The sequence below is a fragment of the Chiloscyllium punctatum genome, chromosome X, assembly GCF_047496795.1.
Source record: "Chiloscyllium punctatum isolate Juve2018m chromosome X, sChiPun1.3, whole genome shotgun sequence".
Taxonomy (NCBI): Eukaryota; Metazoa; Chordata; class Chondrichthyes; order Orectolobiformes; family Hemiscylliidae; genus Chiloscyllium; species Chiloscyllium punctatum.
This window is the reverse complement of record NC_092791.1, coordinates 32,891,183-32,904,884: the sequence shown is the minus strand read 5'-3', so window position 1 is coordinate 32,904,884 and position 13,702 is coordinate 32,891,183. Positions and strand designations below refer to the sequence as shown.

Below are 13,702 nucleotides of genomic sequence, written 5' to 3'. Positions count from 1 at the left end.
GAGAGAAATTGGACAGGGGTTACCGGGGTGAAGGTGCGGGAGGGGAGGAGCTGGCGTCACGCTCTCAGTCAGAACGGGAGAGCAAGGAGGGTGGGGGGGAGGGGGAGGAACTCGAGGGACGAGGGTGGGGGCTGGGGGGGGGGGGGGGGGGAACGGGGGGAGGGGGAGAGAGAGAGAGAAGGGGGGAGTCACCCCCCCCCACCTCAGACACCACTCGGTAGCGAGGGGAGGGGACGTTTTGAGGGAGGGAGGGAAGGAGGGGGTTGTGAGACGGGTAAGTGGGGAAGAGAGGGATAGGAGGGGAGGTCGAAGGGGCAGAGTGGCAGTCTCGGTGGGTGAGGGGGTGCGGGTAATGGATTGAGGGGGACAAGGTCAGCACACCCCACCCCCCACCCCTTCAAGGAGACATCTTGACCAAGGGAGGGGAGGGGTGAGGGAAGCGGGGGAGGGGTGTTCCCACCTGCAGGAGGGCCAGCGCCGCGGGATCTTCCTGTGCCCGAGCCCCCAGCACGCATACCCACTGGTTGACCAGGTGCAGCACCTTCTCCTTCGTGGCCACAGATGAGTCAGACCTGGAGGCCACTCCCTCCTGCACTACCACCTTCTCTGGCCCAGGGGCACAGCTCCTGAAAGTGCGATGGCCCCAGAGTCAAGGGTCAACGGCTCCCTCAGCACTGACCCTCCCCCAGCACTGACCCTCCCTCAGCACTGACCCTCCCACAGCACCCACTCCCTCAGCACTGACCCTCCCTCAGCACTGACCCTCCCACAGCACCCACTCCCTCAGCACTGACCCTCCCTCAGCGCTGACCCTCCCTCAGCACCCACTCCCTCAGCACTGACCCTCCCACAGCACCCACTCCCTCAGCGCTGACCCTCCCTCAGCACTGACCCTCCCTCAGCACTGACCCTCCCACAGCACCCACTCCCTCAGCACTGACCCTCCCACAGCACCCACTCCCTCAGCGCTGACCCTCCCTCAGCACCCACTCCCTCAGCGCTGACCCTCCCTCAGCACTGACCCTCCCTTAGCACCCACTCCCTCAGCACTGACCCTCACACAGCACCCACTCCCTCAGCACTGACCCTCCCTCAGCACTGACCCTCCCTCAGCACTGACCCTCCCACAGCACTGACCCTCCCACAGCACTGACCCTCCCACAGCACCCACTCCCTCAGCACTGACCCTCCCCCAGCACTGACCCTCCCCCAGCCCTGACCCTCCCTCAGCCCTGACCCTCCCTCAGCCCTGACCCTCCCTCAGCCCTGACCCTCCCTCAGCCCTGACCCTCCCTCAGCCCTGACCCTCCCTCAGCACTGACCCTCCCACAGCACTGACCCTCCCACAGAACCCACTCCCTCAGCACTGACCCTCCCTCAGCACTGACCCTCCCTCAGCACTGACCCTCCCTCAGCGCTGACCTTCCCAGAGCACTGACCCTCCCACAGCACCCACTCCCTCAGCACTGACCCTCCCACAGCACCCACTCCCTCAGCACTGACCCTCCCTCAGCACTGACCCTCCCTCAGCACCCACTCCCTCAGCGCTGACCCTCCCTCAGCACTGACCCTCCCTCAGCCCTGACCCTCCCTCAGCCCTGACCCTCCCTCAGCCCTGACCCTCCCACAGCACCCACTCCCTCAGCACTGACCGTCCCTCAGCACCCACTCCCACAGCACTGACCCTCCCTCAGCACTGACCCTCCCTCAGCACTGACCCTCCCACAGCACTGACCCTCCCACAGCACCCACTCCCTCGGCACTGACCCTCCCACAGCACTGACCCTCCCACAGCACCCACTCCCTCAGCACTGACCCTCCCACAGCACCCACTCCCTCAGCCCTGTCCCTCCCTCAGCCCTGACCCTCCCACAGCACTGACCCTCCCACAGCACCCACTCCCTCGGCACTGACCCTCCCACAGCACTGACCCTCCCACAGCACCCACTCCCTCAGCACTGACCCTCCCTCAGCACCCACTCCCACAGCACTGACCCTCCCTCAGCACTGACCCTCCCTCAGCACTGACCCTCCCTCAGCACTGACCCTCCCACAGCACCCACTCCCTCGGCACTGACCCTCCCACAGCACTGACCCTCCCACAGCACCCACTCCCTCAGCACTGACCCTCCCACAGCACCCACTCCCTCAGCCCTGACCCTCCCTCAGCCCTGACCCTCCCTCAGCCCTGACCCTCCCATGAGGAAGGATATTGGGTGAGCAGAGCTCTGTGGAACTGGGTTGTTGGTATGAAGATGGTCTGTGTCCGAAGAAAATCCCCGAGGAACGAATCTGCTTCAGACAAATGCAAGTTAGGACATTTCCTGCCTCGCTCTCCCACACGTCTCCCTCGCTCCCTCTCTCCCAACCTTGCTCCCACGCCCCCATTCCCACCCCTTACCCCATCCCGCACTCTTCCACCGTCTCCCTGTCCCCGTGCCACACGTTCGCACGATGGGCTACCACAGCCGGACGGGGCCGAATGGACTCCTCCCGCCTTGCGCTACCTGTTGGGTTGCTGTAGGTGGTCTCCAAGCTGACGGTGTCCAGTAGATATTCCAGAATCTTCTCCGGTGTCCCAGCCATGACCAGGTACCTGGCGCAACGGCTGAGGATAGAGAAGGGAGTTCAATCAGCTGGAGCGGGTGCTCTCCTTCCCACCTGTGGGATCTTACTCTGCGCGCCTGCCTGTGAAATCCCTGTTTCCCAGCCCTTGACCCCATACCCTCGGCATCGCGAGTGCCCATCTCAACCAGCCCTCCCTGTCCTGAGGGGGTCTCTGTCTCTCCCACCCCCACCCACAGGCCGCGAGTTTCAGATTCTCCCCCTCCCCCTACCCTCTGGGTGTAAAGCAGACCCTCACACAGTACCCTCCCAAACCTCCTCCTGCCCCCTCACCCCCAATCTACACTCCCTCCTCTCCCAACACCCCCCCCCCCCCCCCCACCCCCACCCCCAGTCACGGTCCCTCGATCCAGGGATCTTTTTCACACTTTCAGTATCTGGTTGCCCTTTCCCACTTTCTAAAATGCTCCCAATCATCAGGCTTACTGTGCACCTTGGGAAGCTTTGTAAACCTAGGAACTTCATAAACTTTGGGAACGTTATAAACCTTAAGAATTTGATAAACTTTGAGAATTTGATAAACTTTGCAAACTTTAGGAACTTTATAAACTTTGAGAACTTCATAATACTTGGGAATTTTATAAACTTTGGGAACTTTATAAACCTTGGGAATCTTATAAACATTGGGAACTTCATAACATTGGGAAATTTGTAAACTTTAATAACTTCATAAACCTTGGGAATTTAATAAACCTTGAGAACTTTATAAACTTTAGTAACTTTAAAAATATTGGGAATTTTATAACCTTGTGAACTCTATAAACTTTGGGAACTTTGTTGACCTTTGGAACTTTATAACTTTGGGAAGGTTATAAACCTTGGGAACTTTATACAACTTGGAAACTTTATAAACTTTGGGAGCTTTATAACTTTGGGAATGTTGTAACTTTGTGGACGTTATGACCTTGGGAACTTTATCAACTTTGAAAACTTTACAAACCTTGCTAACTTTACCAACTTTCGGAACTTTGTAAACTTTGGGAACTCTATAAACTTTGTTCACTCTTTAAACCTTGGAAAATTTATAATCTTGTGAGCTCTTTGAACTTTGGGAACTTTAGAAACCTTGGGAATTTTATAAACTTTGGTAACTTTATAAATATTGGAAACTTGATAACCTTTTGAACTCTATAAACTTTGGTAACTTTATCATCCTTCAGAACTTTATAACTTTGGGAATGTTATAAATCTTGGGAATTTTATAACCTTGGGAACTTTGTAACTTTGTGGACTTTATAATCTTGGGAACTTGATAAATTTTGAAGACTTTACAAAACTTGCTAACTTTATAAACTTTGGGAACTTTATCAACATTGGGAAATTTGTAAACATTGGGAAATTTGTAAACTTTAGTAACTTCATAAACCTTAGGAATTGAATTAATCTTGGGAGCTTTATGGACTTGTTAACTGTATAAACTTTGGGAACTTCATAATCCTTGGGAGGTTTATAAACAGAGGGATCTTTATAAGGTTGGGAACTTTATGACTTTCAGAACTTTATAAACCTTGAGAATTTTATTAACTTTGGGAACTTTATAGACTTTGGGAACTTCAGAAACGTTGAGATGCTTATAAACCTTGGGATCTTTATAACCTTGGGATCTTTTTAACCTTGGGAAGTTTAAAACATTGGGAACTTTGTGAACTTTGACAACTTTATAAACTTTAGGAACTTTACAAACATTAGGAACCACATACAATTTGGGAACTCTATAACCTTGCTAATTTTACTAACTTTAGAAACTTTATAAATTTTGGGATCTTTATAACTTTGGGATCTTTATTAACTTGGGAACTTTATAAACTTTGAAAACTTTATGAACTTTGGGACCTTTATAACTCTTGGAACTTTATTACACTGGGAACATTGTACACTTTCAGAGCCTGATAAACTTGGGAATTTTCTAAACTTTGAGAACTTTATAAACGTGGAGAATTTTATAAACTTTGGCAACTTTATGAACTTTAGTAACTTTATAAACATTGGGATCTTTATAAACTTTGGGATCTTTATAAACTTTGGGAGCTCTATCAACTTTGTAATTTTAAAAACCTTGGGAATTTTGTAATCCTTGGGAACTTTATAAACATTGAGAACTTTAGAAACCTTGGGAACTTTATAAACTTTGAAAACTTTATGAACTTTGGGACCTTTATAACTCTTGGAACTTTATTACACTGGGAACATTGTACACTTTCAGACCCTGATAAACTTTGGGAATTTTCTAAACTTTGAGAACTTTATAAACGTGGAGAATTTTATAAACTTTGGCAACTTTATGAACTTTAGTAACTTTATAAACATTGGGATCTTTATAAACTTTGGGATCTTTATAAACTTTGGGAGCTCTATCAACTTTGTAATTTTAAAAACCTTGGGAATTTTGTCATCCTTGGGAACTTTATAAACATTGAGAACTTTAGAAACCTTGGGAACTTTATAAACTTTGAAAACTTTATGAACTTTGGGACCTTTATAACTCTTGGAACTTTATTACACTGGGAACATTGTACACTTTCAGACCCTGATAAACTTTGGAAATTTTATAAACTTTGGCAACTTTAGTAACTTTATAAACATTGGGATCTTTATAAACTTTGGGAACTCTATCAACTTTGTAATTTTAAAAACCTTGGGAATTTTGTAATCCTTGGGAACTTTATAAACATTGAGAACTTTAGAAACCTTGGGAACGTTATAAACTTTGGAAACTTTACAATCTTGGGAATGTTATAAACTTTGAGAAGTTTACAAACTTTGAGAAGTTTATAAACGTTGAGAACTTTAGAAACCTTGGGAAATTTATAACCTTACTAACTTTATAAACTTTTGTGTTACAGGAAGGCGAGGTGTGTGGGCACTGTCCTCACATGTCTGAGGTCTTACCTGGAAGATGAGTGACCTTACCCAGGACTAATGGTTGGTTGGAATTTCTCCAAAACTAACACATCCTGCCCATGTTCTTTTAGGTGGACTGTATTTGCCTCCACATCCTGGAGGGGGTTGGGGGGGGTGGGTGGGGAGAGAGACAACAGAGGTTCAGTCGATTTCAGTTCAACACCCCCCACCCTCCCACCCCACTCTCCTGCTCCCAGGATGTGGAGGGAGCGTGAGATAGATAGATAGACAGAGAATGAGAGAGAGAGAGAGAGAGAGAGAGAGAGAGAGAGACACACAATCAGTGAGAAGAGAGGGACAGACCAACACAGAGTGAAAGAGTGACAGAGAGAGTGAACGAGAAAGTGAGTAAGATGGAGAGAGGTGGGAGACACAGAGAGGGAGGGAGACAGTCAGCGAGGGACAAGACAAAGTGAGTGAGATAGAGAGAGGGAGGGAGTGAGGGGAAAAGTGAGTGAATGAGAAAAAGACAGAAGGGAGGGTGAGAGAGTGAATGAGAGAATGAAGAGAGAAAGGTTGGTGAGAGACAGAACGAGTGAAAAATTGGAAAGAGTGAGGAATTGGGGAGAGAGAGAGAAGAATTGGAGAGAGAGAGAGAGAGTGAGGAATTGGAGAGAGTGACAATTGAAGATAGAGAGTGAGTGACAAATTGAAGAGAGAGAGAGTGAAGAATTGGAGAGAGAGAGAGAAAAGAATTGGATAAAGAGAAAGAGGAATTAGAGAGCGAGAGAGTGAAGAATTGGAGAGAGAGAATAATTGGAGAAAGAGAGAGAAAGAATAATTGGAGAGAGAGAGAGAGAGAGAATAATTGGAGAGAGAGTGAAGATTGGAGAGAGAGAGAGAATGAAGAATTGGAGAGATGGAGAGAGAGTGAGGAGTTGGAGAGGGAAAGAGAGAGAATAATTGGAGAAAGAAAGAGAATGACGAATTGGAGAGAGAGTGGAGAATTAGAAATTAGAGAAAGAGAGAGAGAGAAGAATTGGAGAGATGGAGCGAGAGAGTGAGGAATTGGAGAGATGGAGCGAGAGAGTGAGGAACTGGAGAGGGAAAGAGAGAGTAAAGAGTTGGAGAGAGAGTTTAGAGTTGGAGACAGAAGAATTGGAGAGAGAAAGAGAATGACGAATTGGAGAGAGAGTGAGTGAAGAATAGGAGAAAGAAAGAGTGTGAAGAATTGGAGAATGAGGGAGAGTGAAGAATTGAAGAGAGAGAGAGTGAAGAATTGAAGAGAGAGAGAGAAGAATTGGAGAGAGAGAAAGTGAAGAATTGGAGAGAGAGAGAATGAAGAATTGGAGAGATGGAGAGAGAGTGAGGAGTTAGAGAGGAAAAGAGAGAGAGAATAATTGGAGAAAGAAAGAGAATGACGAATTGGAGAGAGAGTGGAGAATTAGAGAAAGAGAGAGAGAGAAGAATTGGAGAGAGAGATTGAGGAATTGGAGAAGGAAGAGAGAGTAAAGAGTTGGAGAGAGAAGAATTGGAGAGAGAAAGAGAATGATGAAATGGAGACAGAGTGAGTGAAGAATTGGAGAAAGAGAGAGAGAGAGAAGAATTAGAGAGAGAGAGAGAGAGTGAAAAATTAGAGAGAGAGAGAGAGTGAGGAATTAGAGAGAGAGAGAGAGTGAGGAATTGGAGAAAAGACTGAGTGAAGAATTGGAAAAAGAGAGAGAGTGAAGAATTAGAGTGAGAGAGTGAAGAATTGGAGAGAGAGTGAAGAATTAGAGAGAGAGAATGAGTGAGGAATTGGAGAGAGAGAGTGAAGAATTAGAGAGAGAGAGTGAGTGAGGAATTTGGAGAGAGTGAGTGAGGAATTGGAGAGAGTGAGTGAGGAATTGGATGAGAGAGAATGAGCGAGGAATTGGAGAGAGTGAGTGAGTGAGGAATTGGAGAGAGTGAGTGAAGAATTGGAGAGATGACAGAGAGGCAGTATGAAGAAGAGGACGGACAGATGTGAAGACAAGGTGAAGACTTGGGCAGAGGTCCCTGTTCCTCACCTTCAGGATGCGTTTGAAGTCCTCCTTATCGACTCGGAGGAAGAGGCAGTGGTCTTCGCGAAGGACAATGGTGGCTGCACGGGGAGCGTCATTGACTAACGCCAACTCGCCGAAGTCATCTCCCTCCTGGAGGGTGGAGACCACACCCTGCGGAGACCAATCCCAGGTCAGCGTCACCTCCCCTCCTTCCCACTGCCCCCCCAGACCACACCACCCAACTCCCAGCCGTTCCATCCTCTTCCACGTCAGCTCTCAGACAGGAGAGCACAGACTGACCCCACAGCAAAAACGCCATTGGCTCATCCCAGTCCCTTACACCAGGAACAGCAGGAGGCCATTCAGCACCCCCTCCTCCAGCCTGTCACACAGAAATCCGCTGTTACAGACTGGAATCTAATCGAGGGGTTCGGGGGGGTTTATATACAGAATAACAGATACCCCGGGAGGGAGTTACAGACTGGAATCTAATCGAGGGGTTCGGGGTGGGGTTTATATACAGAATAACAGATACCCCGGGGAGGGAGTTACAGACTGGAATCTAATCGAGGGGTTCGGGGTGGGGTTTATATACAGAATAACAGATACCCCGGGAGGGAGTTACAGACTGGAATCTAATCGAGGGGTTCGGGGTGGGGTTTATATACAGAATAACAGATACCCCGGGGAGGGAGTTACAGACTGGAATCTAATCGAGGGGTTCGGGGTGGGGTTTATATACACAATAACAGATACCCCGGGGAGGGAGTTACAGACTGGAATCTAATCGAGGGGTTCTGGGGTGGGTTATATACAGAATAACAGATACCCCGGTGAGGGAGTTACAGACTGGAATCTAATCGAGGGGTTCGGGTGGGGTTTATATACAGAATAACAGATACCACGGGAGGTAGTTAACAGACTGGAATCTAATCGCGGGGTTCGGGGTGGGTTTATATACAGAATAACAGATACCCCGGGGAGGGAGTTACAGACTGGAATCTAATCAAGGGGTTCAGGGTGGTTTATATACAGAATAACAGATACCCCGGGGAGGGAGTTACAGTCTGGAATCTAATCGAGGGGTTCGGGGTGGGGTTTATATACAGAATAACAGATACCCCGGGGAGGGAGTTACAGACTGGAATCTAATCGAGGGGGTCGGGGTGGGTTATATACAGAATAACAGATACCCCGGGAGGGAGTTACAGACTGGAATCTAATTGAGGGGTTCGGGGGGGGGGTTTATATACAGAATAACAGATACCCAGGGAGGAGTTACAGACTGGAATCTAATCGAGGGGTTCGGGGTGGGGTTTATATACAGAATAACAGATACCCCGGGGAGGAGTTACAGACTGGAATCTAATCGAGGGGTTCAGGGTGGGGTTTATATACAGAATAACAGATACCCCGGGGAGGGAGTTACAGACTGGAATCTAATCGAGGGGGTCGGGGTGGGTTATATACAGAATAACAGATACCCCGGGAGGGAGTTACAGACTGGAATCTAATCGAGGGGTTCGGGGTGGGGTTTATATACAGAATAACAGATACCACGGGAGGTAGTTACAGACTGGAATCTAATCGCGGGGTTCGGGGTGGGTTTATATACAGAATAACAGATACCCCGGGGAGGGAGTTACAGACTGGAATCTAATCAAGGGGTTCAGGGTGGTTTATATACAGAATAACAGATACCCCGGGGAGGGAGTTACAGTCTGGAATCTAATCGAGGGGTTCGGGGTGGGGTTTATATACAGAATAACAGATACCCCGGGGAGGGAGTTACAGTCTGGAATCTAATTGAGGGGTTCGGGGGGGGGTTTATATACAGAATAACAGATACCCAGGGAGGGAGTTACAGACTGGAATCTAATCGAGGGTTCGGGGTGGGGTTTATATACAGAATAACAGATACCCCGGGGAGGGGAGTTACAGACTGGAATCTAATCGAGGGGTTCAGGGTGGGGTTTATATACAGAATAACAGATACCCCGGGGAGGGAGTTACAGACTGGAATCTAATCGAGGGGGTCGGGGTGGGTTATATACAGAATAACAGATACCCGGGAGGGAGTTACAGACTGGAATCTAATCGAGGGGTTTGGGGTGGGGTTTATATACAGAATAACAGATACCCGGGAGGGAGTTACAGACTGGAATCTAATCGAGGGGTTCGGGGGTGGTTTATATACAGAATAACAGATACCACGGGCGGGGGTTACAGACTGGAATCTAATCGAGGGGTTCGGGGTGGTTTATATACAGAATAACAGATACCCCGGGGAGGGAGTTACAGACTGGAATCTAATCGAGGGTTTCGGGGGGGTTTATATACAGAATAACAGATCCCCTGGGAGGGAGTTACAGACTGGAATCTAATCGAGGGGTTCGGGGTGGGGGTTTATATACAGAATAACAGATACCCCGGGGGGGAGTTACAGACTGGAATCTAATCGAGGGGTTCGGGTGGGGTTTATATACAGAATAACAGATACCCCGGGAGGGAGTTACAGACTGGAATCTAATCGAGGGGTTCGGGGTGGGGTTTATATACAGAATAACAGATACCCCGGGAGGGAGTTACAGACTGGAATCTAATTGAGGGGGTCGGGGTGGTTTATATACAGAATAACAGATACCCCGGGAGGGAGTTACAGACTGGAATCTAATCGAGGGGTTCGGGGTGGGGTTTATATACAGAATAACAGATACCCCGGGGAGGGAGTTACAGACTGGAATCTAATCGAGGGGTTCGGGGTGGGGTTTATATACACAATAACAGATACCCCGGGGAGGGAGTTACAGACTGGAATCTAATCGAGGGGTTCTGGGGTGGGTTATATACAGAATAACAGATACCCCGGTGAGGGAGTTACAGACTGGAATCTAATCGAGGGGTTCGGGGTGGGGTTTATATACAGAATAACAGATACCACGGGAGGTAGTTACAGACTGGAATCTAATCGCGGGGTTCGGGGTGGGTTTATATACAGAATAACAGATACCCCGGGGAGGAGTTACAGACTGGAATCTAATCAAGGGGTTCAGGGTGGTTTATATACAGAATAAGAGATACCCCGGGGAGGGAGTTACAGTCTGGAATCTAATCGAGGGTTCGGGGTGGGGTTTATATACAGAATAACAGATACCCCGGGGAGGGAGTTACAGTCTGGAATCTAATTGAGGGGTTCGGGGGGGGGGTTTATATACAGAATAACAGATACCCAGGGAGGGAGTTACAGACTGGAATCTAATCGAGGGGTTCGGGGTGGGGTTTATATACAGAATAACAGATACCCCGGGGAGGGAGTTACAGACTGGAATCTAATCAAGGGGTTCAGGGTGGTTTATATACAGAATAACAGATACCCCGGGGAGGGAGTTACAGTCTGGAATCTAATTGAGGGGTTCGGGGGGGGGTTTATATACAGAATAACAGATACCCCGGGAGGGAGTTACAGACTGGAATCTAATCGAGGGGTTCGGGGGGGGGTTAATATACAGAATAACAGATACCCCGGGGAGGGAGTTACAGTCTGGAATCTAATTGAGGGGTTCGGGGGGGGGTTTATATACAGAATAACAGATACCCAGGGAGGGAGTTACAGACTGGAATCTAATCGAGGTGTTCGGGGGGGGGTTTATATACAGAATAACAGATACCCCGGGGAGGGAGTTACAGACTGGAATCTAATCGAGGGGTTCGGGGTGGGGTTTATATACACAATAACAGATACCCCCGGGAGGGAGTTACAGACTGGAATTTAATCGAGGGGTTAGGGGTGGTTTATATACAGAATAACAGATACCCCGGGAGGGAGTGACAGACTGGAATCTAATCGAGGTGTTCGGGGGGTTTATATACAGAATAACAGATACCACGGGGAGGGAGTTACAGACTGGAATCTAACCGAGAGGTTCGGGGTGGTTTATATACAGAATAACAGATACCCCGGGGAGGGAGTTGCAGACTGGAATCTAATCGAGGGGTTCGGGGGGGTTTATATACAGAATAACAGATACCCGGGAGGGAATTACAGACTGGAATCTAATCGAGGGGTTCAGGGGGGTTTATATACAGAATAACAGATACCCCGGGGAGGGAGTTACAGACTGGAATCTAATCGAGGGGTTCGGGGGGGTTTATATACAGAATAACAGATACCCCGGGGAGGGAGTTACAGACTGGAATCTAATCGAGGGGTTCGGGGGGGTTTATATACAGAATAACAGATACCCGGGAGGGAATTACAGACTGGAATCTAATCGAGGGGTTCAGGGGGGTTTATATACAGAATAACAGATACCCCGGGGAGGGAGTTACAGACTGGAATCTAATCGAGGGGTTCGGGGGGGTTTATATACAGAATAACAGATACCCCGGGGAGGGAGTTACAGACTGGAATCTAATCGAGGGGTTCGGGGTGGTTTATATACAGAATAACAGATACCCCGGGAGGGAGTTACAGACTGGAATCTAATCGAGGGGTTCAGGGTGGGGTTTATATACAGAATAACAGATACCACGGGGAGGGAATTACAGACTGGAATCTAATCGAGGGGTTCAGGGGGGTTTATATACAGAATAACAGATACCCCGGGGAGGGAGTTACAGACTGGAATCTAATCGAGGGGTTCGGGATGGTTTATATACAGAATAACAGATACCCCGGGGAGGGAGTTACAGACTGGAATCTAATCGAGGGGTTCGGGGTGGTTTATATACAGAATAACACATACCCCGGGAGGGAGTTACAGACTGGAATCTAATCAAGGGGTTCGGGGTGGGGTTTATATACAGAATAACAGATACCACGGGGAGGGAGTTACAGTCTGGAATCTAATCGAGGGGTTCGGGGTGGGGTTTATATACAGAATAACAGATACCCCGGGAGGGAGTTACAGACTGGAATCTAATCGAGGGGTTCGGGGTGGGGTTTATATACAGAATAACAGATACCACGGGGAGGGAGTTACAGACTGGAATCTAATCGAGGGGTTCGGGGTGGGGTTTATATACAGAATAACAGATACCCCCGGGGGGGAGTTACAGACTGGAATCTAATCGAGGGGTTCGGGGTGGGGTTTATATACAGAATAACAGATACCCCGGGAGGGAGTTACAGACTGGAATCTAATCGAGGGGTTCGGGGTGGTTTATATACAGAATAACAGATACCCTGGGGTGGGAGTTACAGACTGGAATCTAATCGAGGGGTTCAGGGTGGGGTTTATATACAGAATAACAGATACCACGGGGAGGGAATTACAGACTGGAATCTAATCGAGGGGTTCAGGGGGGTTTATATACAGAATAACAGATACCCCGGGGAGGGAGTTACAGACTGGAATCTAATCGAGGGGTTCGGGGTGGGGTTTATATACAGAATAACAGATACCCCCGGGAGGGAGTTACAGACTGGAATCTAATCGAGGGTTTCGGGGGGGTTTATATACAGAATAACAGATACCCCGGGAGGGAGTTATAGACTGGAATCTAATCGAGGGGTTCGGGGTGGTTTATATACAGAATAACAGATACCCTGGGGTGGGAGTTACAGACTGGAATCTAATCGAGGGGTTCAGGGTGGGGTTTATATACAGAATAACAGATACCACGGGGAGGGAATTACAGACTGGAATCTAATCGAGGGGTTCAGGGGGGTTTATATACAGAATAACAGATACCCCGGGGAGGGAGTTACAGACTGGAATCTAATCGAGGGGTTCGGGGTGGGGTTTATATACAGAATAACAGATACCCCCGGGAGGGAGTTACAGACTGGAATCTAATCGAGGGTTTCGGGGGGGTTTATATACAGAATAACAGATACCCCGGGAGGGAGTTACAGACTGGAATCTAATCGAGGGGTTCGGGGTGGTTTATATACAGAATAACAGATACCCCGGTGAGGGAGTTACAGACTGGAATCTAATCGAGGGGTTCGGGGGGGGGTTTATATACAGAATAACAGATACCCCGGGAGGGAGTTACAGACTGGAATCAAATCGAGTGGTCGGGGTGGGGTTTATATACAGAATAACAGATACCCCGGGAGGGAGTTACAGACTGGAATCTAATCGAGGGGTTCAGGGTGGGGTTTATATACAGAATAATAGATACCCCGGGAGGGAGTTACAGACTGGAATTTAATCGAGGGGTTCGGGGTGGTTCATATACAGAATAACAGATACCCCGGGGAGGGA

General features: G+C 48.6%; 1 protein-coding gene across 1 annotated transcript in view; it reads right to left on the bottom strand.

The window, feature by feature from the left end:
• The window catches only part of LOC140471153 (rap guanine nucleotide exchange factor 4-like), a gene marked incomplete at both ends in the record, with an annotated part of 48,187 nt that overhangs the window by 14,490 nt on the left and 19,995 nt on the right, over window positions 1-13,702 (bottom strand). The window contains 5 exon segments of the mRNA XM_072567030.1: window positions 461-632; window positions 2,214-2,292; window positions 2,508-2,608; window positions 5,536-5,621; window positions 7,515-7,661. Coding sequence (XP_072423131.1) covers window positions 461-632; window positions 2,214-2,292; window positions 2,508-2,608; window positions 5,536-5,621; window positions 7,515-7,661 — 585 coding nt within the window.